The following is a 27614-nucleotide window of genomic DNA, read 5'->3' as shown; positions in this document are numbered from 1 at the left end:
ATAACTTTATTCCTCAAGCATCACTGATCAGACGAGAGGAGGTCGTACGTTGTGTAAACTGTAGGGATGCTGGGTTTCAGTGATTGAAGCAGGGGAGGAAGGTTTCCCAGAGCTCGGAGACGCAGCCCTGCACTGCTGAGTCTTGATCTGTTTTGTTTGCTCCTGCTGGAAGAACAGAGGAAACGGTGAGGTGATCCGCTCTGACTGGAAACAAAGCACACTATTTTAAGAGGACCATACGTTTTAAACAATTGAAAATACTGTTTACATCCCAGATCCATTGTCTTTGTAAAATGTAAAGGTATGAATAAGACATTTGCAGTGATCACAGTATTAAGGTTTCTGAAATAAATAAATAAATAAATGCTGTGTCGATTTTGTGGTGCTGTCAGTTTGTGTATCGTAGATATTGAAATATCCTCACTTGCATTTATCAGTTATCATTTTCCACACTGATGCATACAGCATACAGTACAATGAACTCTAGTCAGCACACATACACTCATGCCACTTTATTAGGTACACCTGTTCACCTGCATGTGAAAGATGTCTAATCAGTGCATTTAGATATGAAGCTTGTGTGTAATTTCGGTAAAGATGGGTAATCATGGACCTGTGCTTTTCTGGGTGTTTGGCTGCTAGTCTATTCTTTAACTCACTTCCCCACACTTTAAAACTCGATGCTGACATCATTGGTCTAGTCTAGCTGTTTCTTTTCTTTCCCGTTCTCCCAGCTAGTCCTAAGTAAAGCCCCTCCCTCCTGCCCACCTTTGGGATGTGACGGAGTTGCTTCAGACCAGGTGGAAATATGTTGCAACTGTGTAATGTCACCTAAATTAGCAAGGCGTACTTAAGGAAGTGGCCTCTAAGTGTAATGTTGTTTCAGAAACAGGCAGTCCCTCACAAGTTCAACAGCTATAGGTACATATATAACTACCGTAAGCATCTGACCAGACATCCCCCTTTAGCTCGAATAAATCAGCGTGACTTTTAACAGTTTGAGGGCAGATACCAAAGGAAGTTTGTCACTTTTAAAGCGATGACACGTACGCGACCACCTACTGCGGCGGCAGTAGGTGGAAAATCAAACATAGTATTAGTTCAAGCAGGGCACAAAGTGCAGCTTAGTCCTTTTCATGCTCTCTTTGAATTAACATCCTCTTTTAACTGCAGGGGTTCTGTGTGTAATTAAGTTTAGCAAATTGCAAAAGCCAGTCTTCCTGGGATCCAACATTAAAAACATACACCGACACATTTTAAAAGGGAATTACAGGCACTTTAATTAAAAGCACCACAAAAACAGTAATATGACAGTCTCATCTAAATTAAGTTCCACAGGTAGTCTGAATGTTTTGTTTATCACAAAAGAAGCGTGGCGCATATTTTACTGTAACAATCTGCATGAAGTGCAGACAACTTGCTTTTTAATTTATTTTATCAATTTTTTTATCAATATTTTAGTTCCTTCATGCTGCGTCCAATCAAATAAAACACCTGCAAAGTCTGAAGTTTACTTGTGACCAAAAAAAAAAGAATTTTCTGTGTTTCCTGTGAAGCTGCTGTCTGATTGTAGCTTGCAGTGAGTAACTAGAGTGAGGAGATGGTGAGAGGTCTGGGATTTGACCTGCAGTTGCCTCAGGCTCCTGTTGTTCCCCATCACTGATTCACCTGATTGCATTTTAACCGTTCTCACAGCCAGAGCCAGAAATTGCATCAACTGTGTTTTCTTTTTTTTCTCATTATGCTGCAGCCACTTCTGAAAGCAGTGAGAGGAAATCATAGTAATACAATTTAAGCCCCCCCCCCCCCCCCCTCCCCTCTAAGATAACAGGGAATAAAGGTATTTCTGCACAACAGCTGTCCTGATATCCATCTTGGTTACTTTAGTCCATTAGTGCAGTACAGTTTCATAGGATCTATTATTTTGAGGGCTGTAATAATACAACATTAAGTGAATTTTCTGTATATGAAATTGCTTGATTTTAGTGGAATAAAGAGGTTAACAGGACTGGTTTCGAGCAGCATGAATGAAACATGAGTTTGTATCCTCGGTACACACTACAGCCCTACCATCACCACCAAAAGGTTATCAAATGATTATGACTTCTTTTTTAAAATAAAATAAAATTGCCCTGACATTTCTTTGCCACCGGCTAAGAAAAAGACGTAAACATAAAGCATAACGCACATTAATATACTGCTCAAAGGGCCGTGGGACATTATGTATAGTATAGGTCCATCTGATGCAACCAAATGGCGCCGCAGACTGTCCAGGAGCTCACTGGTCCCCTGATCCGGGACCAGAAGGAGATTGGTCGGGATCAATCCCAGATGTTTTCTCATTCCAACAGCAGTGACTGGGACATGAAAAAGTGATCTGTGGCCATCACCTGCAAAAATTCTTACCTCTTTGGAGGTTGTCTTGTCGTTGCCTCTCCAGTGCACCTGTTGTCTGGAATGATTATTATCCTTGAAGTTTAACAAATCCTCTTAAAATAACATATGGATTTTGTTAAAAAAAACAAACAACCCATCTGTTTTATTGACACATAAGCCGCATCGTTCATTGTTGTGGTTTAACTGTCGGGTTCAGCTCTGTTTCCGTGTCATCACCACACTGATAATATACGTTCACCCTTTCATTCATGGCTTCTGTAGAAATGAGCATTTCATCTGCGCACGGAAGAAGTCACGCAGGTATAAGCAGACTGTGAAGGGCAAACTGCCTCGCTGGTAAATCACCTCTGATCCAAAGCGTTTGTTTTCCTCTCTGTCCCCCTGCAGCGATGCTCGGGGCTGTTTGAGACCAGCGAGGCAGTCGCTGCAGTGTCAGAAGTGAAGACAGGATGAGGAAAGGTATAATGTGGAGGAGGACACCGATTAGTCATCTTTGATAAAAATGTGGAGGCTGAGTCACCTGGACTTACTTTCAGGATTTGTTACTAAGAGAAGTATAGGAGAGCTGAAGTAAAGTCTGATGAGCGAACCCATCTGCTATCATTTGTACTTTTACTGTACATATAGAGTTCTTATACAAAAAGCTGAATATGAGCTGATGTAAAGTCACCCCAAGGCTCTTTATATTGCAAGGTACAGACCGTAATGAGATGACATGCTTTGAGCAAGCGCTTGGCAATAGTGGGAAGGAAAAACTCCCTTTTAACAGGAAAAAGCCTCCAGCGGAACCAGGCTCAGGGAGGAAGAAGAAAAAGAAGAAATACATCCATTGGAGCGGGAGTCTGTGAACGTTAGACTAAAACTGTTTAGGAATAGAAAGAAAAAGCACTTGTGTGAATGTGTGAATGCTCCCCCCCCCTCCACTCCCCCCACTATTTGACTGTTACCTTTTAATTTATAGCCACATTGTTAAAACTTAAACATTTAGAAATCTCTATTTTATACCACGACTGTAAAAGGAGCTTTAATTATAACGTGTTTGCAATCTCAGTTTCATTTCTCTACCATGTGACCCGACGTAGAAAATGAAACAGTCTCGGTTTACCAGCAGCATGTGCTCATCTCCTGACTTTTTCTTTTTCTTGTAACGTGTACGGACCCTTAATGCTTTTATCCCACACTCTCCAGCGGCCCACACAACGCCTTCATGTCTCCGTAACGCTCTCGGCTCTTATCAGGCGCTCGAGACGAGAGACAGTAGAAAGTAGAGGTGTTTTGTTCTTCAGCAGCGCAGCATTGTTGTTTGCTGTCATTCGAGATACAAACAAGCCCCTCTGTTTGTTGATTTACACAATACCTGTCAGTCTGCGCCGCTGTCTGTGATGGCTCTTGATATTCAGCAGACTGTCCTGGTGACACGCACACACGCATATTTTTCAAATCGTCACTGTTCCTGTTTTGCATCTCTGACACGAAACATAGCGAGGAGCTCTAATTAGTCCGTTTACAAAGACTTGCCTCATGGAAATCATGCCTCTTGGAAAAAGACGTTTAGAAACTTGATACAAGAGTCCCTCAGATGCTTTCTGTAGGTTCGGTATGCTTGTTAGGTTTTTATTTGATAGATACTGCTTCACCCACCCAGCATGCAAGCTCCCTCCAACTCCCCAGCACCATCCTTTCCACTGAAGCCATGAGGTCTGGGTAGCACCTGACAGTGTGAATTAGATACAGTATGAGCAGCTGCAATGAGATTCATCTGCTGCTCCTTTGCATTTGCAAGGTGTCAGTTCAGATGCCTTAGCCACCTGATTTGGATGCTTGCAAAGGTTTTCCGGCACATCTAGCATCAATGGGACACTGAGGAACACGCTGAGCACTTGTACTCCGTATTACATTTCGCCCTGATATCTGCTATGATATCCTCGGAGGAGCTTGATGAAAACACCAGGGAAGAGGGAGTTTGAGCTGCTGTGATCCCAGTGCATCAACCTTTAAAAAAGTGAATTATCAAAGGTTGATGCCTAATTTTTGTAGACTGAAGATTTCAGATTCAGTTTTAGTTTCTAGCTAATACACAGTTAATTTCTTCTGGTGTTTTCATTTAAAGACACATAGATTCCCAAATGATCTTCCTATTACATATTCATGAGAATCACGTTCATGAGAATCACGTTCATGAGAATCACGTTTCGTCTCTTATTGTCATCCAATTGGACGAAAGGACCAATAGCACTGTCGTACCCATCGAACACACCGGGTTCCCCTGATAAAAATAATTTCTGTTAAACTGAGCAAAAGTTAATCTCCAACCATGACTGTTCATACCTGAGACAGTTCACTAGTGTTTTAATATTACTGGGCTTTTGGAATAATAGTGGTGCGCTGTTGAATATAGCAGTAACTTCTGCATATAAAAGAGAAACATGGCCTTCAGGTCTGAAAAGTAAAGCCGCGGCGAACCTGGGGTTGCAGTAAGAAGTTTAACTGCATTGGAGACTGTTAGAAAACAACTTTACTTCTCACTGGGATCGTGACCTCAAACGATAATTTCAAGTCTCATTTCATGCAACATGTTTGTTATTTCAAAAATAGGGTCCCACTGAAAAACAACAACGACAACACACAAATAAAGTAGGATATGCTTTACAGTGTGGCAACATTGTGATGGACAAGTTGCTGTGCCTCAACTGTGCCAGAGCCCAGCGTCCTTGTTCAGACTCGCTTCGTGCTTATGTCCTGTTAAATGCTAATGCCAAGCTTGAGCGTTCAAAACACGAGTTCTCAAAACAGTGATGTGGGTCGAACCACTTTTATTTGATTGGTTAGTTGAAGAAGGTACAAGCAGTTAAATTCACCAAGTGGAGAAAGTGGTCAGACAGGTGAGTGGTATTGGCAGGCTGAACGCCCAATTTACAGGTGAAGCTGGGCGTCGAGGATGACGGGTAAACCGTGGGGAGATTCTTCTATATCCAGAGTTTGAGAGCCAGGGTGCTTAAAGCAAATATTAAATTACAAGTCAGAGCTGGAGAACAATCTGGTGGAGAATGGACGTGAGAGTCGGTCATTAAATCAACAGCAGTATGAGAAACGAGGAAAAGGTGCGACTGATGAAGCCCGAAGACTGAGCAAAGAAGACCTCAGAACCAGCTCCACCTGTAGGTGAGAAAAGGAGAGATGAGAGAGAAAGCACAGACAGTGTAGGCTGGTAGAGAGAGGAAGAAAGGGGGGTAGAAAAAGACAGTCTGCCCAGACCATGACATGCCTGCTCAAGACCTCCAGGCTACCCTTACCTCCCTGCATGCAGTATTCATAGACTATAAAATATGGAAGTAGCTATTATGGTTTTGAAATTCCTGTGAAAAGCCTCGAGAAGCATTTTTGGCTTTTTGAAACCACTTATCACCATGCTATAATGATCATATGTATTTATGTTTGTATGTTCTCTAGCTCCTCCTAGACGAGTGGACCGCTCTCAGTGAAACATAAACATTGCTTAGGGCTCTGTGAGTGGCAACATCTATATGGAGTATATAAATATTTTATTCAAGTCCCATAATCATATGAATTAGGGAAAAGGGAATGTCATAGAAAGGAATGGTGTGTCACTATAATAAATAAATAGATAGGATGATAATATCATGATTTTAGTTTATGTATGTTTGTATGTTCCTCATCTGTTACCCACTGGGTTTAGCTAATAAAACACACAATATATAGAACAAAACACTCATTAGAAATTCATAGATTCAGATCAGATTAGATTTAAGGTTATAGATTAAGTGACAGGTGGGGTCATGTTCTCATAGACTACCCAACCTGACTTATTTTTGCATCGACAGGAATTGTCCCCTTTTGTAGAAAACGATAGAAAAAGTTTGGGATCATGACTTTTTTTTCTCTCTCAGAATTCAGATTATTGCTCAGATTTATGACGTTACCATTAATAACAGGAATAATTTGATGTTTTTTTATAACCTTTTTGTGAGAATTCTGAGATTATTCTCAGATTTTTAGAATTTGATTTTGATTTTAAATTCTGAATTTTTTTTCTCGTAAATCTGCTTGGAATTCTCACTAATCTCTCTAATCTCATCACTTTGCCCCTTGAATTCTTTTTTTTTTCGCAGAATTCTCACTATTTTACTTGGAATTCTGCCTAATTCTCAGAATTAAGTTTCTCCTCGTTTCTCCTTGGAGAGAATTTCCTTTTCTTTTTTTAATCCCAGAATTAGATTTTTTCTCAGGAATTTCACTTTTTCTCTGAATTCTCATTATTTTACTTGTAATTCTTACTAAATTCTCAGAATTTTGCTCCATGTTTTTCTCAGACTTCTGATTTTCTCATCATAAATCTGACTGTCAAAATTCTAAAAGTCAAATTTAAAGAGAATAAAGTTAGAATTCTGGGTGTTGATGGTTGTGGATCAGAATTTCAGAATATTGAGATTAATATTTTAAAGGTCAAGATTCCAAGGATAGTCAGAATTCTGAGCGAGTTTACCTTATCTTTTAATTTACTTGTGCCTTATTTACAGTGGTTTGCGAAAGTATTCGGCCCCCTTGAACTTTCCCACATTTTGTCACATTACAGCCACAAACATGAATCAATTTTATTGGAATTCCACGTGAAAGACCAATACAAAGTAGTGTACACGTGAGAAGTGGAACGAAAATCATACATGATTCCAAACATTTTTTACAAATAAATAACTGCAAAGTGGGGTGTGCGTAATTATTCAGCCCCCTTTGGTCTGAGTGCAGTCAGTTGCCCATAGACATTGCCTGATGAGTGCTAATGACTAAATAGAGTGCACCTGTGTGTAATCTAATGTCAGTACAAATACAGCTGCTCTATGACGTGTCAGAGGTTGTCTAAGAGAAATTTGGGAGCAACAACAGCATGAAGTCCAAAGAACACACCAGACAGGTCAGGGATAAAGTTATTGAGAAACCTAAAGCAGGCTTAGGCTACAAAAAGATTTCCCAACCTTGAAAATCCCACGGAGCACTGTTCAATCAATCATTCAGAAATGAAAGGAGTATGGCACAAGTATAAACCTACCAAGACAAGGCCGTCCACCTAAACTCACAGGCCGAACAAGGAGAGCGCTGATCGGAAATGCAGCCAAGAGGCCCACGGTGACTCTGGATGAGCTGCAGAGATCTACAGCTCAGATGGGGGAATTTGTCCATAGGACAACTATTAGTCGTGCACTGCACAAAGTTGGCCTTTATGGAAGAGCGGCAAGAAGAAAGCCATTGTTAACAGAAAACCATAAGAAGTCCCGTTTGCAGTTTGCCACAAGCCATGTGGGGGACACAGCAAACATGTGGAAGAAGGTGCTCTGGTCAGATGAGACCAAAATGGAACTTTTTGGCCAAAATGCAAAATGCTATGTGTGGCGGAAAACTAACACTGCACATCACTCTGAACACACCATCCCCACTGTCAAGTATGGTGGTGGCAGCATCATGCTCTGGGGGTGCTTCTCTTCAGCAGGGACAAGGAAGCTGGTCAGAGTTGATGGGAAGATGGATGGAGCCAAATACAGGGCAATCTTGGAAGAAAACCTCTTGGAGTCTGCAAAAGACTTGAGACTGGGGCCGAGGTTCACCTTCCAGCAGGACAACGACCCTAAACATAAAGCCAGGGCAACAATGGAGTGGTTTAAAACAAAACATATCCATGTGTTAGAATGGCCCAGTCAAAGTCCAGATCTAAATCCAAACGAGAATCTGTGGCAAGATCTGAAAACTGCTGTTCACAAAGGCTGTCCATCTATTCTGACTGAGCTGGAGCTGTTTTGCAAAGAAGAATGGGCAAAGATTTCAGTCTCTAGATGTGCAAAGCTGGTAGAGACATACCCTAAAAGACTGGCAGCTGTAACTGCAGCAAAAGGTGGTTCAACAAAGTATTGACTCAGGGGGCTGAATAATTACGCACACCCCACTTTTCAGTTATTTATTTGTAAAAATAAATAACCGAATCATGTATGATTTTCGTTCCGCTTGTGTACACCACTTTGTGTTGCTCTTTCACGTGGAATTCCAATAAAACTGATTCATGTTTGTGGCTGTAATGTGACAAAATGTGGAAAAGTTCAAGGGGGCCAAATACTTTTGCAAGCCACTATATTTAAAACAAAATCACTATAATTTCTGAAGAGTGCACAGAGCACTTATCCAGTTTAAAATAATATCTTGTATTGTATACAGTTACATACTTTTGCCATGGAAAAAATAGAATTTCTGTAAGTTTAGCAGCTTATTGATCAGTGTATACATGGGTATGTATGTGTGTATACACGTGTGTACATGTGACGATGTACTGCAATAAACGAGCACATAAAATAGGGCATCCCTTCCTAAACCACTTATCAGCACACACACAGATATGCTCCAGTGGGATCTTTTCTTCCTGCTTCCTGTTGCTCAATAATTCAGTCGGTCCAGAGTGGAGGCTATAGTTTCCAACCATGAGAAGATGTGTTCGAGTGTGTATCCGCACGAACAGATGGGGCCATTAGTATCAATGCTGTTTTTGACGGCATTTAGCTTGTAAGTGCACGTATTGATTTTACGAGCTTATTGACGTCCATTTTTCCATTTGTACAGTAAACAGCGGATAAAAGCGAGAAAGAAAAAAAAGGAGAGGGAAACCGCTGGCTTTTGAAGCATGTGGTCCCCCTCACTCTCTGTCCCAGTAATGGCTTATTGAATTAGGACAGCAAATATTTTTAGTCGCCACCACCGGCTGTGAGAAAACGTAGCCTGAATTACAGTAAATGGTAAACTTGCTGTCTGTTGACACGTTTCATGTGAGACTGGGATGCACACACACACACATGCACACAAAGCGAAGAAACCTCTGCTGGCTGTAGTAAGCACCCAGTTTCCTCCCTTAGTCCATCATTGCATCAGGGCCTTTGATGTGCCTCAGTGCTTGGCCGAGAGTCCCCATCAGCTAAGAGTTTATCTGCTGGGCTTGCAGCTCGCTGGTTTGAAGCTGTTGGCCTTGCATATGTTGAAGATGAGAAATTAGGAGCGATTACACTAAGAAAGATGGGGAACGGGGGTGAGTATGGGGAAGGCTCGAAGAGCAAAAAAGAAAGAAAAAGACTTAAGAGAGGGAGTGAGTATTTCAGATAATTTCCCATGTAGGGGATATTAGCAAGCTTGTGGGTGCATTTATTTCAGAAAGTGCCTCTCCGTGCATTTAAAATTCAAAGCTACAAAAGCACTGAGAAGAGTTATAAATATCTACCAATCATCTGAAAACTTAAAACTACTGATAACTGAAGAAAATAACAGTGATTATCTCATTATAGTGCAAGGTTACGCTGGGATATATTGGCTCCTGGCATCCATGCGGATGTTAATTTGTCACTTGCCACCCCTGCACAATAGCAGCGATCTCCCCAGCAATGCAAAAACTGCTCAGGAACAGCTCAAGGAACCCAGCAAAGAGACCAGGATGTTCAACCAGAATACCAAATCCACATATTTAAACTGGATTGAGCATCCGTTGGATTATATCTAACAATGCTTTACCTGTGAAACCACAGAATTCAAATGTTCTGCTGTCAACGTCTTGGTTCCCCTCCCCCCGTCCAAACCTTACAGACCACACAAGGTGGGACCTTGGCAAAATTAAGCAGGTGGTTTTTTAAATGTTGTGCCTGATTAGTGCATTTTCCCCTATTCTCTTAGTTGTTTTCCCCATGACAACAGGCTAATTTTCTTATCCAACAAAGCCTCCTTTCTCTTCATTGAACTAATTGTTATCTTGAGACGGCCACTGACAAGGCGATGGCAGCGGCGGTGGAACAGCGAGCTTCAAAACAGCATAAATAAGCAGAGAAAGCAAGAGAGAAATTGGATGAGGTGGTTCAAATTTAAATATTATTCATCTGGAGAAAGAAATGTGCAAACACACTGGGAGATGATGGTTCTTCATGTCTGGCAAACACCACTCAGGAGTCAGATTAATTCAAAACATAAACATGACTGTTTTTAGCGGCGCTGAATTCTCCTACAGTCCACAAACATGATTCATGGAGGTCCTGGTGGATCTTTAATCTTTCTGTAAATGTTCAACTAGCTGCCTTCCATTTCCAGGTACAACCTCTAGCATCCATTTTCTTCCATTTATCCAATTCTAATTTGTTTTCATTTTATTTTGAAACTTCTATTCTATCATGCATTTTTTCCATAAAGTTGTGTCCATATTCATTTTATAGTCATTTCAGGCTGTATTATCAGGATAATTATGAACAGTGTGAGTACAGTTGTTTGGAAAACGTACCTTCTTTGTCTGCATGTATGTTGTTTTCTCACATACAATTTCCTGGTTTTGCAGTCAAATCTTCTCATATCCTGTGTGGGCATTATGACATCAATGGATTTTAAGGCAAAGAGGGGAAACAGCAGCACAGGGACCTGTGTCTGCAGACAGAGGGTCAAGTATTATTGTGTAAAACCATAAGACCCTGCAGGGAAAATTCACAACTTATGATAATGGAACATATGAATATGACTAGCTTGACTGGACACTTTATGTGACACCGTGTAAATTATGAATACAAACAGTATACAATACAATAATCTAAAAATTGTTTACAGCCAATATTTATTTGATAACAGTGCAGATAACAGAGCCAGTACGTGAACATATCAAATATTGAGTTAACAGTATTTGTTAATCTTCAGGATAAGTGGTGCCTACACAGATGTAAAGCTGGCTTTTCCTCTATCCTACAAACCCAACCTAACCATGACCATAACCACAACATTCCCCTGATCCTGAAAAAAAACAACAACCACCTAATTTGTTGGTGAACCTTCATCGGAGGGGGGATTGACAATCACACACAATAGAGAGATGCACACTCTGCGTAAACTCCTAAAATCCCAAATTCGTGCAAGTTTGGGATTGCCCTGGAATACCATAGGTGCGATATTAAATGAGTACACCTACTATCTGAACTGTTGCAGTATAATGATTCCCATATTCCAAACACGGTCTCTCTCTTCCTCTCTCGCTCTCTCTCTCTCTCTCTCTCTCTCTCTCTCTCTCTCTCTCTCTCTCTCTCTCTCTCTCTCTCTCCACTGTGCGGCGGTTTGATGGGTCGGTCGGTGAAGCTGCTTCTTGGCTCCTGAGCTCCGAGAGAGAGATAAGCCGGCTGCAGAGGTAAGGGACGGGGAGAAGGGGGAGAGGCTGGAGCAGAGCGAATACGAGTGGCGGTATTATTAGTGGTGAAAGATGCATAAAAGAAAACTGAAATGTTGTTGCGTGCGCTTTTAACGCTCCTACTGGTAAAGCCTCTGTTATTTGTCATTGCAGCGGTGTTCTCAGTTTGCTGTGCTTGAGGTGTTGCTTGGCTGTTGTTGGAGTAATTAATATTTCGGAGGGTGACACGGAGGATGCAGTTTTTCCCACCTGGGATTAAAGAGACCTCAGGTGATCTCTCGGGGACACTTGAAGTGCACAAGTGCATGTTTGAAATCAATTTGCGCGTTTTCGTCCTCTGTGCATCTGTTGGGATGCGCACGGAAATTTGTGAGGAAGATAGTGAGAGAGGTGTGGTGTGTGTGTGTGTGTGTGTGTGTGTGTAGGGTAAAGTACGCGCGTAAAAATGCGTGCTGCTGGTTGTTGCGGACTGTGTCGTGTAAATTAGGCTGCAGAGTGCTGGGTGTGTGTGCTGGGGGGTGAAGCGGTTCTGAGAGGATAGAGAGACCACAGAAAGAGGTCGGAGTGAGACCGAGAGAGAGATCTATGTCACTGTTGGTATGCAGACATGCACGACCATCATCCATCAAACTTAAGCTCTCCCCACATTAAGACAGATGACGATTTGAGCCCGGTTCTGGCTATTAAGCAGTGATACTGATATTTATATTAATGCTGCATAATTACACGTTATCTTGATTTAGTTATCTGTGGACTGTCAGAGCATTGTTTACCTGATTGACTTCATGGTCAAATGTGGATGCACAAGTTTTGACGTCCCCATCATGCAAAAATTTGTTTGCATGATGGGGATTTTGAAGAAAATCAAAGATCTTTAAAGGTCGAGGATGAACTGAAAAAGATAAACAAGTGCCAGCTTTGGCCTTATCGGCCAGCACCAGTGGCTTATATCAGTAAAACGCTTGTGACTGATTTGTCGCAGCCTCACAAAGCATAGAAGTTTTTATATTGTGACCAGGTACTCACTCCTACATTGTTCTAAAAATAAATTCCCAAGTGATAGAAGATTTTGGACGAGGCTCTGGCCTTTCTTTGTGGGGTTTGCATGTTCTCTCGGAGCCTCCAAGATCTTTCTGCCTACAGTCCAGTGACGGGTTAAATGGTGATTCTAAAGTTGATCCTAGCTGTGGATTTGGGGCTTAATAGTCTAGCCTAGCTTTGTTGTAGCTGCTGAACTCTTATCAAGCACGATCCAGCACTTATATGACCCCCAGTTAGGTTAGCAGTTAAGAAACTGCTGCTCAATGTTACTGAGACCTTGGAACCAACTTTTAATCAACTGCATGGGCAGGTGCTCGATTTCATACAGCTATGGGAATGGAGCTGAAAACACCTGAATTCAGAGATTAAGAGGTGTGGCACAATACTTTATTAGATTCATTTCAATGAACGCTACACTGTAATTTCACCGTTAAAGGTCATTCAGTCTCAAATCACTGTGGGCTCTCTGCTCGCCTATCTCCAATTTGGCTAAAAATTTTATGTCCAAAGTTTGTAGCTTTTTATATAAAATACATTTTTTTATTATTACCTGCTTTTTTCACACTTTGAAAATCTGAGACAACCCTTGAACATGAATATCTAACAAAAAAAAGTGGGAAAAAAAGAACGAGTGAGCAGAAAATGTTCTAAAAAATGTGAAGATTTGTGTTGGAATGACCCAGTTGGCAGCTGGATTTACAGTAATTAAGAATACTGTGCTTTAAGCTTTATGACATCATATTGTCGGTAGTGTGGATGAGATTTTCCGATCATATTAGTGCTACTACAGTAATATAAAGAGGAACAGTATTAGAACATAAACAGTTTATTACCCTAAAATTACCTGTGGGTGTCCTCCTCTGTGTACTCTGAATTCAGTTTCCTGTTATGCTTAAACTGTGTTTGCAGCTTGGTATTCACTTCTTGCCTCACAAGGTTACAGTATTCCTGACCTGCTCAAAATTGTATCAACCACCCAAGGTGAAGACTGGCGAATTTCTATGGTAGTCTCACTCATTGCTGTCTAAACCTCAGCACAGCTTTCTGCTACACAAAACCTGGTAACTAGATCACACGTGAAAAAACAATCAAGGATTTGAACTTGAATTTACATGATCACACAAGAAAAAGATACAGTACTGTACCATTAATATACAGAAGCTCTTAATATGTTTCGTATCTTAAACAAGATGTGAATGAACCATTACTGTGTGATATATGCTGTTAAATGCAGTCTGCCTGATAAACCACACACACAACTCCACACATTTGACTCTTTATAAGGTTGAATGGCTTCTAAACTGGTGGTGTCCCTTATATTTGTAGCCAGGCTTTTGTGTAAAATAGCCAGACATCCTCATGCAGCCCTCCCTGGGGTGGTTTTTGATGGAAGGTGAAGCAAACGCTGGGTGTGCGTTGCACTGTGGAGGGTCCAGAGGGAAAAGGATAGCGCAGACTTTAGACACAGCAAGAGATCTCACTCACCGCATCCACTTCCTGTCATCGCAGCGTGTTTTAAAGGAAAGGGGGGTGGTTAAATAAATGTTCACCTCTAAATGTAATCAGAATAATTTAGAGTATTAATCTGCGACAAGTATAAAAATAAATGTCATGCGTTTCTTTCAGTCATTTAATTTCCTGAAACCTGGGGCCTATTTTTATTTTATTTTATTTTTTTCTTCTTCAGTGACTTCAAATTACATCACAACACTTTCACTGTTGTTATTCCTTTGTAGTGCAAAAGAGGAGCGAGCACAAATGTTTTGACTGATGCCTTCCTCAGTGTTCATTTTCTTGCAATCGAGTATCATTTCTGTGGCAGCGCTTGATTTGTTCCAATTATGTAGAGCTGAACGCTGAGCTGGTGAAGACATCAGCTGAAATTCAAGCGTGCTTGTTAGTCTTTTGCATTTAAGAAGAAGAAAGATAAAGCTTAAGTGAAGTTTAAAAAACTGTGCTTCACTTGTAATTGTACGTAGCTAACACGAGCGGCGAACAAACAAAGGACTCTACACCTACAGGCTCTCACGAAGACATCACAGCACATCGATTGAAGCCTCGTAAACACCACAGGAAGGAGTTTCCTGAGCTGGCGGTTCTGAAGGAGTTTGAGGGCTTAACATAGGAAGATTTTAATTCTTCTGTAAAAACATGTTGTTTGCGTTTCATAAAATGAGACGCGTGTGGTCCCTTTATATCTTCTTCATCCTCACGTTCATCTAATTTTGAATAAATAGATTAGGCATTACATCAGAGGCTTTCAAGGTGACCAAAGCTGACTCTGGAAGTTCTTTAAAGCAATTAGGCCAACTAAAGCATCTCTATCAACAGGGGTGAGGCTCCTCTGTGAACCATTAATTAAATAACTGTGCGATAGAGGATGATCTCATGTGAATGTTCAACCTGAACATTTCATTTCTTTGCAAAATCCAGAGTTAGAGCGAATGTTGGAGGTATTGATCCCAGCCTACGCAACTTTACGACATTCCAGGAGCAGGATGGAAAGAAGATGGGAGTTTAAACTTGAGCAGTTCAGAGAAACAAACCAGGCATCACTTCTAAGCATTGACTGCTGGTTTGGAGTAGCAGTTAAGCAGACGGTGTCCCTGTCTTTTCTTCAGCACCAGAAAGCTCGTGGACACATGGACACTTTGTGCAGTATATCCTCTCACACATTCAGACACACACAAACAGCTGGTTAATGAGAGCGTCGACTTAAAAAGGACATTAAATTCACTTCAGATGACACAAAACTGCCATTTACTCTTAACCCAGTCAAAACCACTTTCTTAACTTTAGTTCGATTCTTATTATTTAATGTTTAGCTTGCTTGCACGGAAGAAGATGTGCTACCACTATGTGTCTTTGTAAACGGCTTTATGAGTAATACATGAACTAAATATAATACACAACCTAGGTGCACCTGTTTCTGAGATAAGCTAAGCTACACTAGCCTCTGGCTGAAGCTTCGCAGTTTCCATATAGATATGAGAGTGGTATTGATCTTGTCTTCAGATCTGTGGATGTTTCCCAACATGCCAAACCCAATCATCCTACAACCAATCATGCTCAAGTCTGCTCTCATTTTGCTTCCTTTCTCTTTTCACTCTTTGGGCATGAAGCAGAAATTGCTTTGTGGAAGTTCTTTAACTTCTAATTTTGCTTCAGAATACGAGATTATGCACGATCGAAATAGCATATCAACACATGATGCTCACGATGATGATACTGCGGATGCAGGCACCCACACTGATTCTGTGTCAAATTTCAGCTCTGATACCTTTATTCTTTCAGCTGAAAACATGCTTACACGGTTAATATTTACAAATTGATTAAATTAGATCAATTTGATTTTTTTTCCTACAGCAGGGGTGTCAAACATGAGGCCCGGGACTAGAATTGGCCCAGCAATGACTCCAGTCTGAGCCTGTGGACAGTTTTAGAAAATGTGACTTCACTTTTAACTGTATTTTCAAGTTTTGCTAGTTTTCCTCTGCCCATTCATACTGCACCAAAGTAAATAAGCAATAGATAAAGATTTAAATGACTAAAAACACTGTTTCTTACAGTGAATTCCCAGGTAAAGAAAAAAGAACTTAATTTTGCTCTCCTTCTCACCATTCATGCTAGCTTTTGGGAACTACACATGTGAACTAAATTTCCCATGTACACATGGTTTATGAAGCACAGGTGGACACTATTAACTCATTCACTGCCATTGACGTCTATAGCCGTCAATTGCAGTGAATGAGTCAATGGGTTTAACTCATTCACTGCCAATGGCTGGCAGTGAATGAGTTAAAAACTCTTTGCCAACATTTGGCTGAAGTTCTAGGAAGACATTTTGCTTTGATAACCTGCATCAGGCCTTCATTCACATTTCAGTTCTTTATATTTAGTGGTGAGTGTGATGGCCTTTTTTTTAAAGATTTTACTGAGTGGAAACACAAAGTGGAAAATACAGCTTTTCTCTGAGCAGAATCATCTTCCAGTCATACACCTAAAGTCTATAATTTCTTCCACAAATATTTTCTCAGATAAATGTTTCCAGGAAACCTCCATCTCACTGAGATTATGTGCAAACTCTTCTGGTTTGCATTGCAAAAGAAATGAATAAATTAAACTGAAATGAAATAATGGAGTGTGTTTCCATTATCATGAGTGCATATTTGGCAGCTTCCAGGTATATTGTTGTAAGGATTCAGTTATCTCCAACACAAGGAAGAGCTTGCTATCATAACATTTCCTATAGATTAGATTTGTTTTGCATTTTCATTGCGCGGTTTGCAACCAGACTCATTTAATCGAGTGCAGAATTGTTTAGATTTCCAGGCCTGTGTAACGTTATTTTGCACATTCACTGTGTTGCAACCAGCAAAGAGACTAGCTGTCTGCAGATGAATCAGTCAGAAGCTATTATTTCTTTTACAATGGACTAAATGGAAAGGCATCTGGTCCCAGTTACGTTTGGGATAAAATCTTCTGGCACTGATGAGCACAGAGGAAAAGAGGATGCATAGATGGAGCCCTCATATAGAAACCAGGGTGTCAAGTGTGTTTCATTTCTCTTTCCAGCTGTTTGCCCCCTATCTGACTTTGAACCTTCTCCTTCTTGCACCTAATCTCAGCTCAAGTGTCACACAACAATATTTTGACAGCTGTCAGAAGAGCACAGACAGGTCTGAGTAATGGGATGTCACAAGTGTGTGTGTGTGTGTGTGGAGTCGCATATATTGCATGTATTGTGCATGATTCGGTGATCGGTTGTTCTGTAGTAAATTAAAGGGCAATTTTATGGGGTTTAAAATCAACCTTTAACCTGCTGCAATTTGTTTCTGTACTTTGTGAGTGGTTTATTGGAATAATGTGAAATCATTTTTGCAACAGTCTCCATGTCCGCCTTCGCTACACCCATGAATCTTATCTGTGCTCTTCCTCTTTTACTCCTGCCTGGCAACTCCATCTTCAGCATCCTCCAAAGAGTTTCCACGCCGCTCGACCTGAGTTGTCCCTCTGATATACTCATTTCTAATCCTGTCCATTTTGGTCACATGTAACACAATTCATCTTCAACTCTGTCACCTCCAGCACGGCCTCCTGTCTTTTTGTCACTACTGCTGTCTCCAAACTCTACATCATAGCAGGCCCCACTACCATCTTGTAAACCTTCCCTTTCACTCTTGCTGCTATCCTTCTGCTTCTCTGAATGGAAATGAACGTGCAAATTAGTTTTCAAAATGAGATATTCATCTGACTGATTTTCATCATTTGAATTAATTCATGCACATGATGCCTCATTTTAACTGAAGAAACAAATTTTTATTCCCCTTGTAAAACAAGACATCACATCCTCTGTGGGAAAAAAGCAAGTGACGCTCTTATATGCCAGGAAATATGATGTCCCACAAACTGAAATGATTGACTGGAATAATCAAGCAAAAACAGAATGTATTTTATTCTCCTTTAACTTCAGTCTCATATGACGGGTCTGAAGGGAGTAGCGTAGAAGGGATAACAGAGAAAAGTAGGAGAATTGATGACGCCTCCATTGCATCCATCCTGTGGCTGCTGATAGAAAACCAGAAAATAGAGAGACATGGGAGACTGGAGCCCAATGCTCAGTTCTATGGTCCAATTTATCACTTTGTTTCTCACTCTCTTTCTTTCCCTAGACTCTGGAGACAGCACAGTTGGAAATAAAGAAGAGAAGACAAAGAAGAGAGGATAATTTAACACACGGGGAAGGCGACTGTAAGGGAGAGATGGCTGAGGCACAGCAGCAGCAGCAGCAACAGCAGGAGGAAGGAGGGGAGAAGGAGAAGGAAGAGGAGCAGCAGCAGTCGAGCCCCGTGGAGAAGTCTGAACCTGACGAAGGGGCTGAAGAACCGAAGGAGATCGCCCAGACGACCCCGTCTCGACCTCTGCTCTCCACGAGGTCCATGAGCATCGTGGACCCAGATGATGACACGCCCAACATGATTGTTTACAGAAAGGTAAGAGCAAGTATAATCTCCAGCATCTTTTTGCTGACTCACAGTGGTTTGTGGTTTTGTTAGACAAATTTTAACCGGTTGCTGCTGGTGGTGCTGCAGACTTGAGAGAGTAGGACGGGGAATGCTTTTTAAGCGCTTCAGTGCAAAATGATTTTTTGGCTTTGCTGTCTGTCAAACTCGAAAGTAAGTTTGAATAAAAAATAAAGCGAACATTCAGCTGATCTGTGAGAGTTTTGGAGCAAATTTTATTATTTTCAGGTGATTCTGAGATTTTTACATTTGGCTGGAATCAGTGAGGCCAGTTCTGAAACTAGCTTTATTCTTTTTACATGTATTACATGTATGCATCTTTTACATGTATTTTAAATGGAGGAAGCCAGAGTATCAGCATAAACTCCAACAGGACAAAATTACTTTCTTTTTGATGTCTGTGTCATCAGAGATGGAGATTTACTGTATAGGTGGTATAATTATAGGTGTGATTATAACCCAAAGCTTTAGAGGTTTATTGTTATTCCTCTACATTAGTTACTTTATGCCACACAGAGCTGATTAAAAGACAAATGAATGTATTTCAAAGGCAGTCTTGCTCTCTCTTCTAAATGAATATGAGCTGTGACCGCATTACTTACCAGCAGGCAGCTGGTGCACACATTTAACTAATTATCATGCATAATTAGGATGCTACATACTAAAATTGAAGTTAATTCCTATTGGCTGGTGATGCAGCAATTTCCTCTTGGAGCTGCTGGAGTCATATGTATTTGAAGAGCTGCTGCTCTGATATATGACACTAGAAATGAAGGCTCCTGCTGCGAACTGAGATGGAAAGTTTTTGGACAGGTGGCGAAAAAAGTGAGAGATTGTTTTTCATGAACAAGCTTGCAGTATGTTTCTTTTGATCAGAAAAGACACACATCAAATTTATGGAGAGGATAGTTTCAGAAATAGCAGGACATCTTTGTGAGAAATGGGGTTTTAAAAGAAGTGTGAAGTGAAGAGACTACATAAGACATCAGCTGAGCCACCACTGCAAGTTGACAACTGCATTAAGTACCATAGATAAATAAAGAATAGTGGAAAAAAACACTAACTCCTAAATGCTGCTACTACTGCACATTCACCCAGTGTATATACTATATATATATATATATATATATATATATATATATATATATATATATATATATATATATATATATATATATATATATATATATATATATATATATAATGTTCTTCCTCTACACCCCCCCCCCCCAATTTTTGCACATGTCGAGGAGCATGTCAGGCTACATTTCACTGTGTGTTATACTTGTATAACTATGCATGTGACAAATAAAGAACCTTGAACCTTGAACCTTGAATGCTAGTCCAGAAGGACTAGCTGTCTAGAAGCAGCACACCACAAATGAAACTGTCCATGATAAGTTAATGCCAAAATGTTGTACATAAAATATAAGGGAGGAGGCTCGGTTGCCATTTTTTGTAAGTTTGTAAGTAAGGAATCAATGCACTATGTCATGTCAGCCCAACCTGAATGAAAGACAAGGGGGAAGGAGATGAATTTACTCTGAGGGCAATCTCGCCTCCTGTGCTAAATGAACGTGTCAGTATTGTTTACCAGCAGGCAGCTAGTGCACATTTTTACTTATTTATCGTGACCACGGAAGTGTGGATCTATAGGGATGAGGAGATGAAAAAGATGAGAAGAGAGTGATGGAAAATGATCTCTACTAGCCATAGCGTGTCTGTAATGCAAAAATTAATGGGTGAAATTGGCTGAAATAATTTCTCTCTGTCAGTAAGCACTAAATTCTGTGATCAGAGATGTGAAGGATATTTAATGGAGGCTGAGAACTTTTTTAAATGCTGAGTGGGCATTATCAAATTACTTTGCATCCTATTCAGTCTTGATGAAGTCTTGATGAAGCCTGGAAATGAACCACAGTGACAGCACTTGCACTTGACAATATAAAGAAGCAGCACTTGAAGATAAAACTTACTAGTGGCAAACACTATTTTTGCTTTTTGTTTGGACAGATAACCTTTTCTGGTTCAATTAGTTTAACAAGTGCTCAAATGACTCAAATTTTGTATTCTACTCATTTATTTTTATTCAAGTTTGAATAAAAAGGTGCAGGAAGAAGAAAATGTCATAAATGTGGCCTTTCTAAAATGAATCGTTTACATTGGTAGAACACATACATTTAGTTGCAATATTAACCTATGAATTAACTGCGATTAACCACATTTTTTTGAAAAGCTGAGTTCAGTTAGATCAGCCACACCCAGGCCTCAAACATGTTAAGGAAAGAAATCACTTAAATGGAACAAAGTTATGTAGGCTAAAAGATCTTTAAAAAAATCAACACACCATGTCAAGATCTAAGAAACAAAGTCACTGACATGTATCAGGAAAGGGTTACGAATCCATTTCTAAGGTTAGGGGACTTGAAACAGTGGAAACCTTACCAGGAATGGCTGGCCTACATCGACAACTCATCCAGAAACAACATCTAAAGAACTGCAGACCTCATTTGAGGTCAGATTTCATGATTCAACAATAAGAAAAAGACCAGGCAAAAATGGCATCCAAGAGTTCCAAGGTGAAAACTACCGCTCACCCAAAAGAACACAAAGATCTCACATTTGCCAAGAAATATCTCGATATACCCCCAAGGCTTTTGTTGTTGAACTTTTTGAAAGGTTTGAGTCCCGCGGTAGGTGGCATAAAACTAAACAGCATTTCATAAAAAACATTATCATCAGTCAAACGTGGTGGTGTGATGGTCTGGGACTGCTTTGCTGTTTCAGCACCAGGACGAGTTGCCTTACACGATGGAACCATGAATTCTGCTCTCTTTCAAAAAATCTTGAAAGACAGTACCTGAGCATCAGTTCATGTCCTGAAGCTTAAGCACATTTGGGTTTTACAGCAAGATCATGACCTGAAACACAAAAGCAAGTCCACCTCTAAATGGAAAAAATCAAGCAACTAAAGAAACAAACAAACAATAAAACCCAAATGAAAAAACAACAACCAGGTTTTGGAGCGATCTTGGCTGGACTCAAATCAAACATGAATTTTATGCTTGAAAACCCTCAGACATGGTTGAATTCCAATAATTCTCAAAGAAAAGTGGGACAAAATTCCTCCAGAGCCATGTAGAGTTGTTCCTAGTAATTGCAAATGTTTGACTGCAGTAGGTTTGGATTTGTTTAATCTGAAACATTCAACAAAAGCAAAACAAATATACAAAAAAAGGAACTTAAGAAGGAAGGAAATACTTTTTCACAGCACTGTACATGCAGACAAATGTAAACATGCAGATGACTGCACAATATGTGTTCACCACCAGAAAAGAAAACAGTGGTATCATCAGGAAAAAGGCCATAGCTGGATATTGTTTTAGACACTACAGTTGGGTAGGTCTGAGTTCTTGCTGTAGGCTATTTAAGAAGAATGGTTTATTGATTTATCCAAGATGCTAAGAAAGTTGGGTTTGAATATCTGTATGAAGGGTCTATGGATGATTTGATGCAGGAGGATATCTACAGTATAGATTTTGTCCCGATTTGGATGAATGGAACTGAAGACGCACGTGTCTTAATATCCTGAAACTGGATAATGAGATTGCATTGTCTGATACAACTCACTCTGAGTGTCTTATTGTTATATAATAATTATATAATAAAGTATTTACTGGTGATGTTGATGAAGGATCTATAAATGGATATTTCCTGCTAAGAAAAATAATTTTAGTGAGATGAACCTATGTGTATCGATCAGTCTGTGTATTGATTTATGTATTTTGATTCATCTGACCTACACATTCACCCTCTGTTCTCAGCTGCTTTTTCATTGGATCATTTATGTGCGGTGCTTTTTAAGTGTATTTGAACCTTCTTTTCTTTTTTTAAACAATTCTTCTTATCTTTCCACGATGACAAGAACAACAATGAGACAGAAAAATCTGAATGTTGATAAGTGGTAGGACTGATGAACTCATGGTAGACTATTTCAGTATCTGTAGTCCATCTGGCTTTGGAAATGTCATTTATCTAAAGATGCTGGAGGTGGAGCTGGAATCGCAGGACTCCAATTGCCAGTAAATGAATAAATAAACGAGTTCCTGATGCAGGATAGAGACGAGAGTTTACAGATAGAAAAAGAAGCTGTGTGGAGAGATTGAAAAACAAGGAAGTAGAAAATAACAGATGGTATAAGTGTCACAGACCCAGTTCCTGGGACTCAGGGATGGTGAGCAGTGTGGACTATTATTATTGTATTGGATGTATGTTTGCTGCACTGTGCTCTTGTGTTCCATGCTGGTGTGTGTATGTGTGTGTGTCTGCGGGTGTGGCTGGACAGCCACCTGCAGGCCTGATGGGTGTGGCCCTGCCAGCTGCTGATCACGCCTAGGTTCTCACACACCTGCTTCTGATCAAGCTCGTCGGGGGAGCTACTTAACAGAGCGATGGAGCTTCCTCCGGCGCAGGATCGTTGAGTTAGACTCCATGAGGAGAGCGGAACACAGTACGGCAGGACGCACGGAATACCAGCACTTAGGAGAAGGCACAACACAGGAGTTGAGGGAGTACATTGGAGATTTATTGTGTGTGGTACATTACCCCACTGTAAATAAACGCACTGTTCATTGCACTTAGTCCAGCATTTGGGTCCTTTCTCCAACATCCCCACAGCTTGCCCTGGCAGACCGTGACAATAAAAGTGCAAAAATAGTTTGATAGCAAAGAAAAACAGTAGGCAAAGGGTAAGGAAAAGATAACAGAAAAAATACCAAAAAATATGAATCTGTAGAGTTAAAATGTATCTGAGCAGCAGCCTTACACATGTTAGTTGAAGATAAGAACACCTGTCATCTAATATAATTTCTCCAGCAAAGAAGTCATAGTATCACCAAGATATATTTTAAAACCTGCGTTCATCGGAGTGTGAATGTGTGTGAATGTTTATTAGTTTGCACTTGAGTTTAGAAGTGCTTGTGAATGGGTGAATGAGGCATGTTGTATAGAGCGTGGGGAGACTAGAAAACACTATATAAGAATTAGTCCATTTTCCAAATCATAATATCCTCAGCTAAATTTGAAGTATCTTTTACCGTGGTTGAACCAAAAAAGCGTTTTGTGGAAAAAACAAAAAAAGACAGTCAGGAGAGGTTTTTATTTATCAAAAACATTTCTTCAATTTTTCAGATTCAGTTCAAAAAATCCTGAGAAATAGTGAGGTAGTTGTTGAAGGATGGCAATTAAACTACAAAATGACACGCACTCAGCAGCCTTACTTTTATGAATAACATAACCAGCTGACAAGCAGCTGAGTTGAATCCTCCATTGCAATGAGACAGATTGCAGATGGGTCACAGATAAGTTGATTGGCACAGACTGACTGCAACTGAAATTTGTCTGTGTTTATGAATTATATGGTAGTTATGTACAGACCTTCACCAACCTGATCAAATTCAATGCAACCACCAATACGTAGAGAGGTGGTCGTTCTATTTCTACTGTAGTATGACTGAATCATTAGAAGTATTACAGAAGAACTAGGCCACCTGGCAGGTGTGCTTTCTAATGACAAATAGATCAATTGTGTACAGTAGTTAAGTAAATTCATTTTTTAATAGTTCTAATGAGGAATGTCATGACAAAATTATATTTTTCATCATCATGTTTTTAAAGACAATGTTTGGCGTCCATTTAGAGAGCTGGTTGTGACTTGTTGTGTGTTGTGTTGTGGTGTCGGTGTCTTCACTGGCTGCTGTGAAGAAGATGAAACAGACTAATGCACTTACAACCAGCTACATGGGCTGCATTGCATTTATATGCAGACAAAAGCTACTTCAAAATGCCATTCCAATGAGTTATAGCTTTCACAGTCTCTCTGCATTACAACACTTGCTTATAAGCTGACCTACTGATTTACAATATTGGCCATTACGCAAAAGGTTGCTTTGTGATTAAATATGTATTCCCAGGACTGCATTCCCATTAGTCTTTTTAGATGAGTCACCAATCATGATGCATGCAAATTGTGCTTCAAATTCACCGTTTCCAAAGCTCTGAGACCCAAACTATCGAACCACTTCAAATTAATGGTGAATTAAGGTGAATTAAGTTTCTCCTTTTTTTGTCTTATAGATAATTAACTTCCAATTTTATACACCGACTTTTTCCTGCAAGACGATTTTAGTGCTTGGAGAGTTAAATGCGGGTAGAACATGAGAGCTGATACTGGGTCAGTGTTTGAAGAGTAATTAGGATGAGAAGTGATGCCTCTCGCCCACAGGGACCCATTCATCTGCTAGAAAGATGGTGTATGACTTTATTCCATGTCTTCTTCTTTTTTACCCCTCCCCTCACTTTCTTATTCTATCATCTTAATGTCTGCTGTTCTAATTGATTCCTAATCACTTTAATGAATTCTCCCTCTATTTATTTTTAATGCTTTTATCCTATTTGGTTTAAAATCATAAATCTATGCGTACAATAGATGTTTGTCTAAGAAACTGAACATTACTCCCCCTCTCCCCACTAGATTATTTTTTGTTGTCACCATCCAATGCGCGCGCACACACACACACACACACACACACACACACACACACACACACACACACACACACACACACACACACACACACACAATGGTGTTGACAAGAGTGGAGGGTGTTGACTCACCTTTTCACCAGCATGAATTCAAACCTGTCAGCCAGCATCTGCTCAGAAACACTGTGTGTGTGTGTGTGTGTGTGTGTGTGTGTGTGTGTGTGTGTGTGTGTGTGTGTGTGTACGTGTGTGTGTGTGTGTGTGAGAGAGAGAGAGAGAGAGAGAGAGAGAGAGAGAGAGAGAGAGAGAGAGAGAGAGAGAGAGAGAGAGAGTGATAAGAAAAGATGGTAGGAAGTGGGATACAGAGCATTTGTGCATGCTGCAGTTTGGGTGTGTCCTTGTGTGTTTGTAGAGCTGTTATTTTAGTGTAACACACCTTTTCCCACCCCCACCCCCCACGTCTTTAATTTCCAGTCTGACATTAGCAGCTGTTGAAGTGCAGACCTGTTTACTTAACAGGCTGTTTATACAGATGCATTTTTCCCATATTCATCTGGGCCGCTGGAACATGCTTTAAAAGAGAGCTCAGAGGTTGAAAAGCCACCATGAAGCTACTGTTTGAAGAGGTGCATTGATTCAAAAACCATGTTTTTTTAAATGATGGGCCATTTGTTTATCTGTATGTAATCCTACTGAGAAACACACTGTGATAAAACTCTTAATATTCACCAGGTTCCTAGCATTATGGCACGAGTTAGGTTCCATCCATTGTTTCAATTTCAATTTTTTTTTTTTTACAGATTTTTTTCTGCATATGCAAATATAAATTAAATGTAATATTTTAACAAAAATCAGTTTTTTTTTTAATGTACAGCCATCCTATGATGAAGTGTTCATTTTTGAGTCTCTCAACTGTTTTCAGCTCTTGCCACAGAACTCAGTCAGAGGCCAAAACATCTCATGATTTCAATGATGCAGACACTACTTTGGGAAATTGCATCACCCGTCTCCTCCCAGGGCCTCCCCTCAAAAGCTAGATATTTCAGTGACTACCTAAAGCTCTATTTGGAGCACCTTCCTCCTGACAAATCCTGATGTTTTTGACCTCATAATGTGCTTTAAAGCAGCTCAGCTGAGAGATTAGAGGAATCAATATCAGTAGTGAACCATATATCGTAACCACAAAGACAATAAATCCCCATGTGTTAATGTAAACCCTTTCTCCATATGCATCATCAGCTCTCTTAATGGAGAAAATATTGAACACAACCAATGAACTGTCAACAATGACTTACTGTAAGAGGAGCAATAAATACCAGAACAATCACTCCATTTAAGATCCCCTGCATCCTATGGCAATTTAAAGGTATAGTCGGTTGGGTTTTTAAAAAATATTAATTTAATAGAAAAACAATATTATAGACATAAATGCACATAGATTACTGTAAAATTATGTCTTCCAACAAGTGATGCATTCTTATAAACTACGAATTGAGATATGTAAAATGTGGAAGCTGCGATGTTGCCCTGGCAACTTAAATACGGTAGCTAAAATTGCTGTTCTGTCTAATTGTGTGCTAGAAACCAGCCACATATGTACTATAACAAAGGTTGAGGAGAAGAGAACTCCTCTGCACCTTCATACCCAAGATATGAGGGATCATACCTATGTTTTATCTATGTTTTTAAAAACACGTAGGAAGGACACAACAAGACAGCCATTTGAATAAAACGTCATCCTCTTCCCCCACACGAGCCTTACTTCCTAAACTGAAGTCGGGGCTCTATCTCATGAAAACTTGCATAAGCCAACTTATTGTCAGGAGATTAGACATACAACCCTCCCCTCTCCGGACAACTGGCAATGAGGCGGCTAAATAACAACAACGGCAGCAAGTTATAAGCTAAGAATATGCTAATGATAGGCTCAAGTGTTCGTTAGAAAAAACCCAAATCACACTTTCCCATTGATAAACAGTTTGATTCCATTCTCACGTTGTATAGGAATTTATTCGGCAAGTGTCTGAATCGAAAAATGTTAGATACACTTCAAAGAAAGTTTCAGTAACGCTGGCTAACGGAGGCTAACAGTGGCTAACGGAGGCTAACAGAGGCTAACACTGGCTAACGGAGGCTAACAGAGGCTAATGGTGGCTAACAGTAGATAACAGAGACGGACAGCAAAAACACCAGCACTTACTAACACGAAGGTTTAGGATAATCTCAACAACTCACCTCAGTATTGCTGTCATTGGTCAGAAATGTGTTTCGCTGACTCATTGTCTCATATCAAACCTCTTTCACAAAGTTTTCTAGCTTTCTTCAGGGTAAATAGACATGGACACACATTGACAGCGGACTGACAGCCTACACTCACAACAGATGAACCCAGAATAGGGAGTTTTTTGTCCTACAGT

At 40.2% G+C, this 27614-nt stretch overlaps 1 protein-coding gene across 3 annotated transcripts in view; it reads left to right on the top strand.

The window, feature by feature from the left end:
* The first annotated feature begins 11518 nt into the window (after positions 1-11518).
* Positions 11519-27614, top strand: part of rgs6 (regulator of G protein signaling 6) — a 114432-nt gene continuing 98336 nt past the window's right edge. The window contains exons 1-2 of one of the 3 annotated variants that reach the window (XM_080882482.1): positions 11519-11590; positions 18304-18624. In XM_080882482.1, the coding sequence (XP_080738608.1) occupies positions 18394-18624 (231 nt within the window). In that variant the 5' untranslated portion in view covers positions 11519-11590; positions 18304-18393. The other 2 variants (XM_080882481.1, XM_080882483.1) reach the window with 2 other exon arrangements.

The sequence above is a fragment of the Rhamphochromis sp. 'chilingali' genome, assembly GCF_963969265.1.
Source record: "Rhamphochromis sp. 'chilingali' genome assembly, chromosome: 5".
Taxonomy (NCBI): domain Eukaryota; kingdom Metazoa; phylum Chordata; class Actinopteri; order Cichliformes; family Cichlidae; genus Rhamphochromis; species Rhamphochromis sp. 'chilingali'.
The sequence above is the reverse complement of the archived record's forward strand: the minus strand, read 5'-3'. Positions and strand labels throughout refer to the sequence as shown.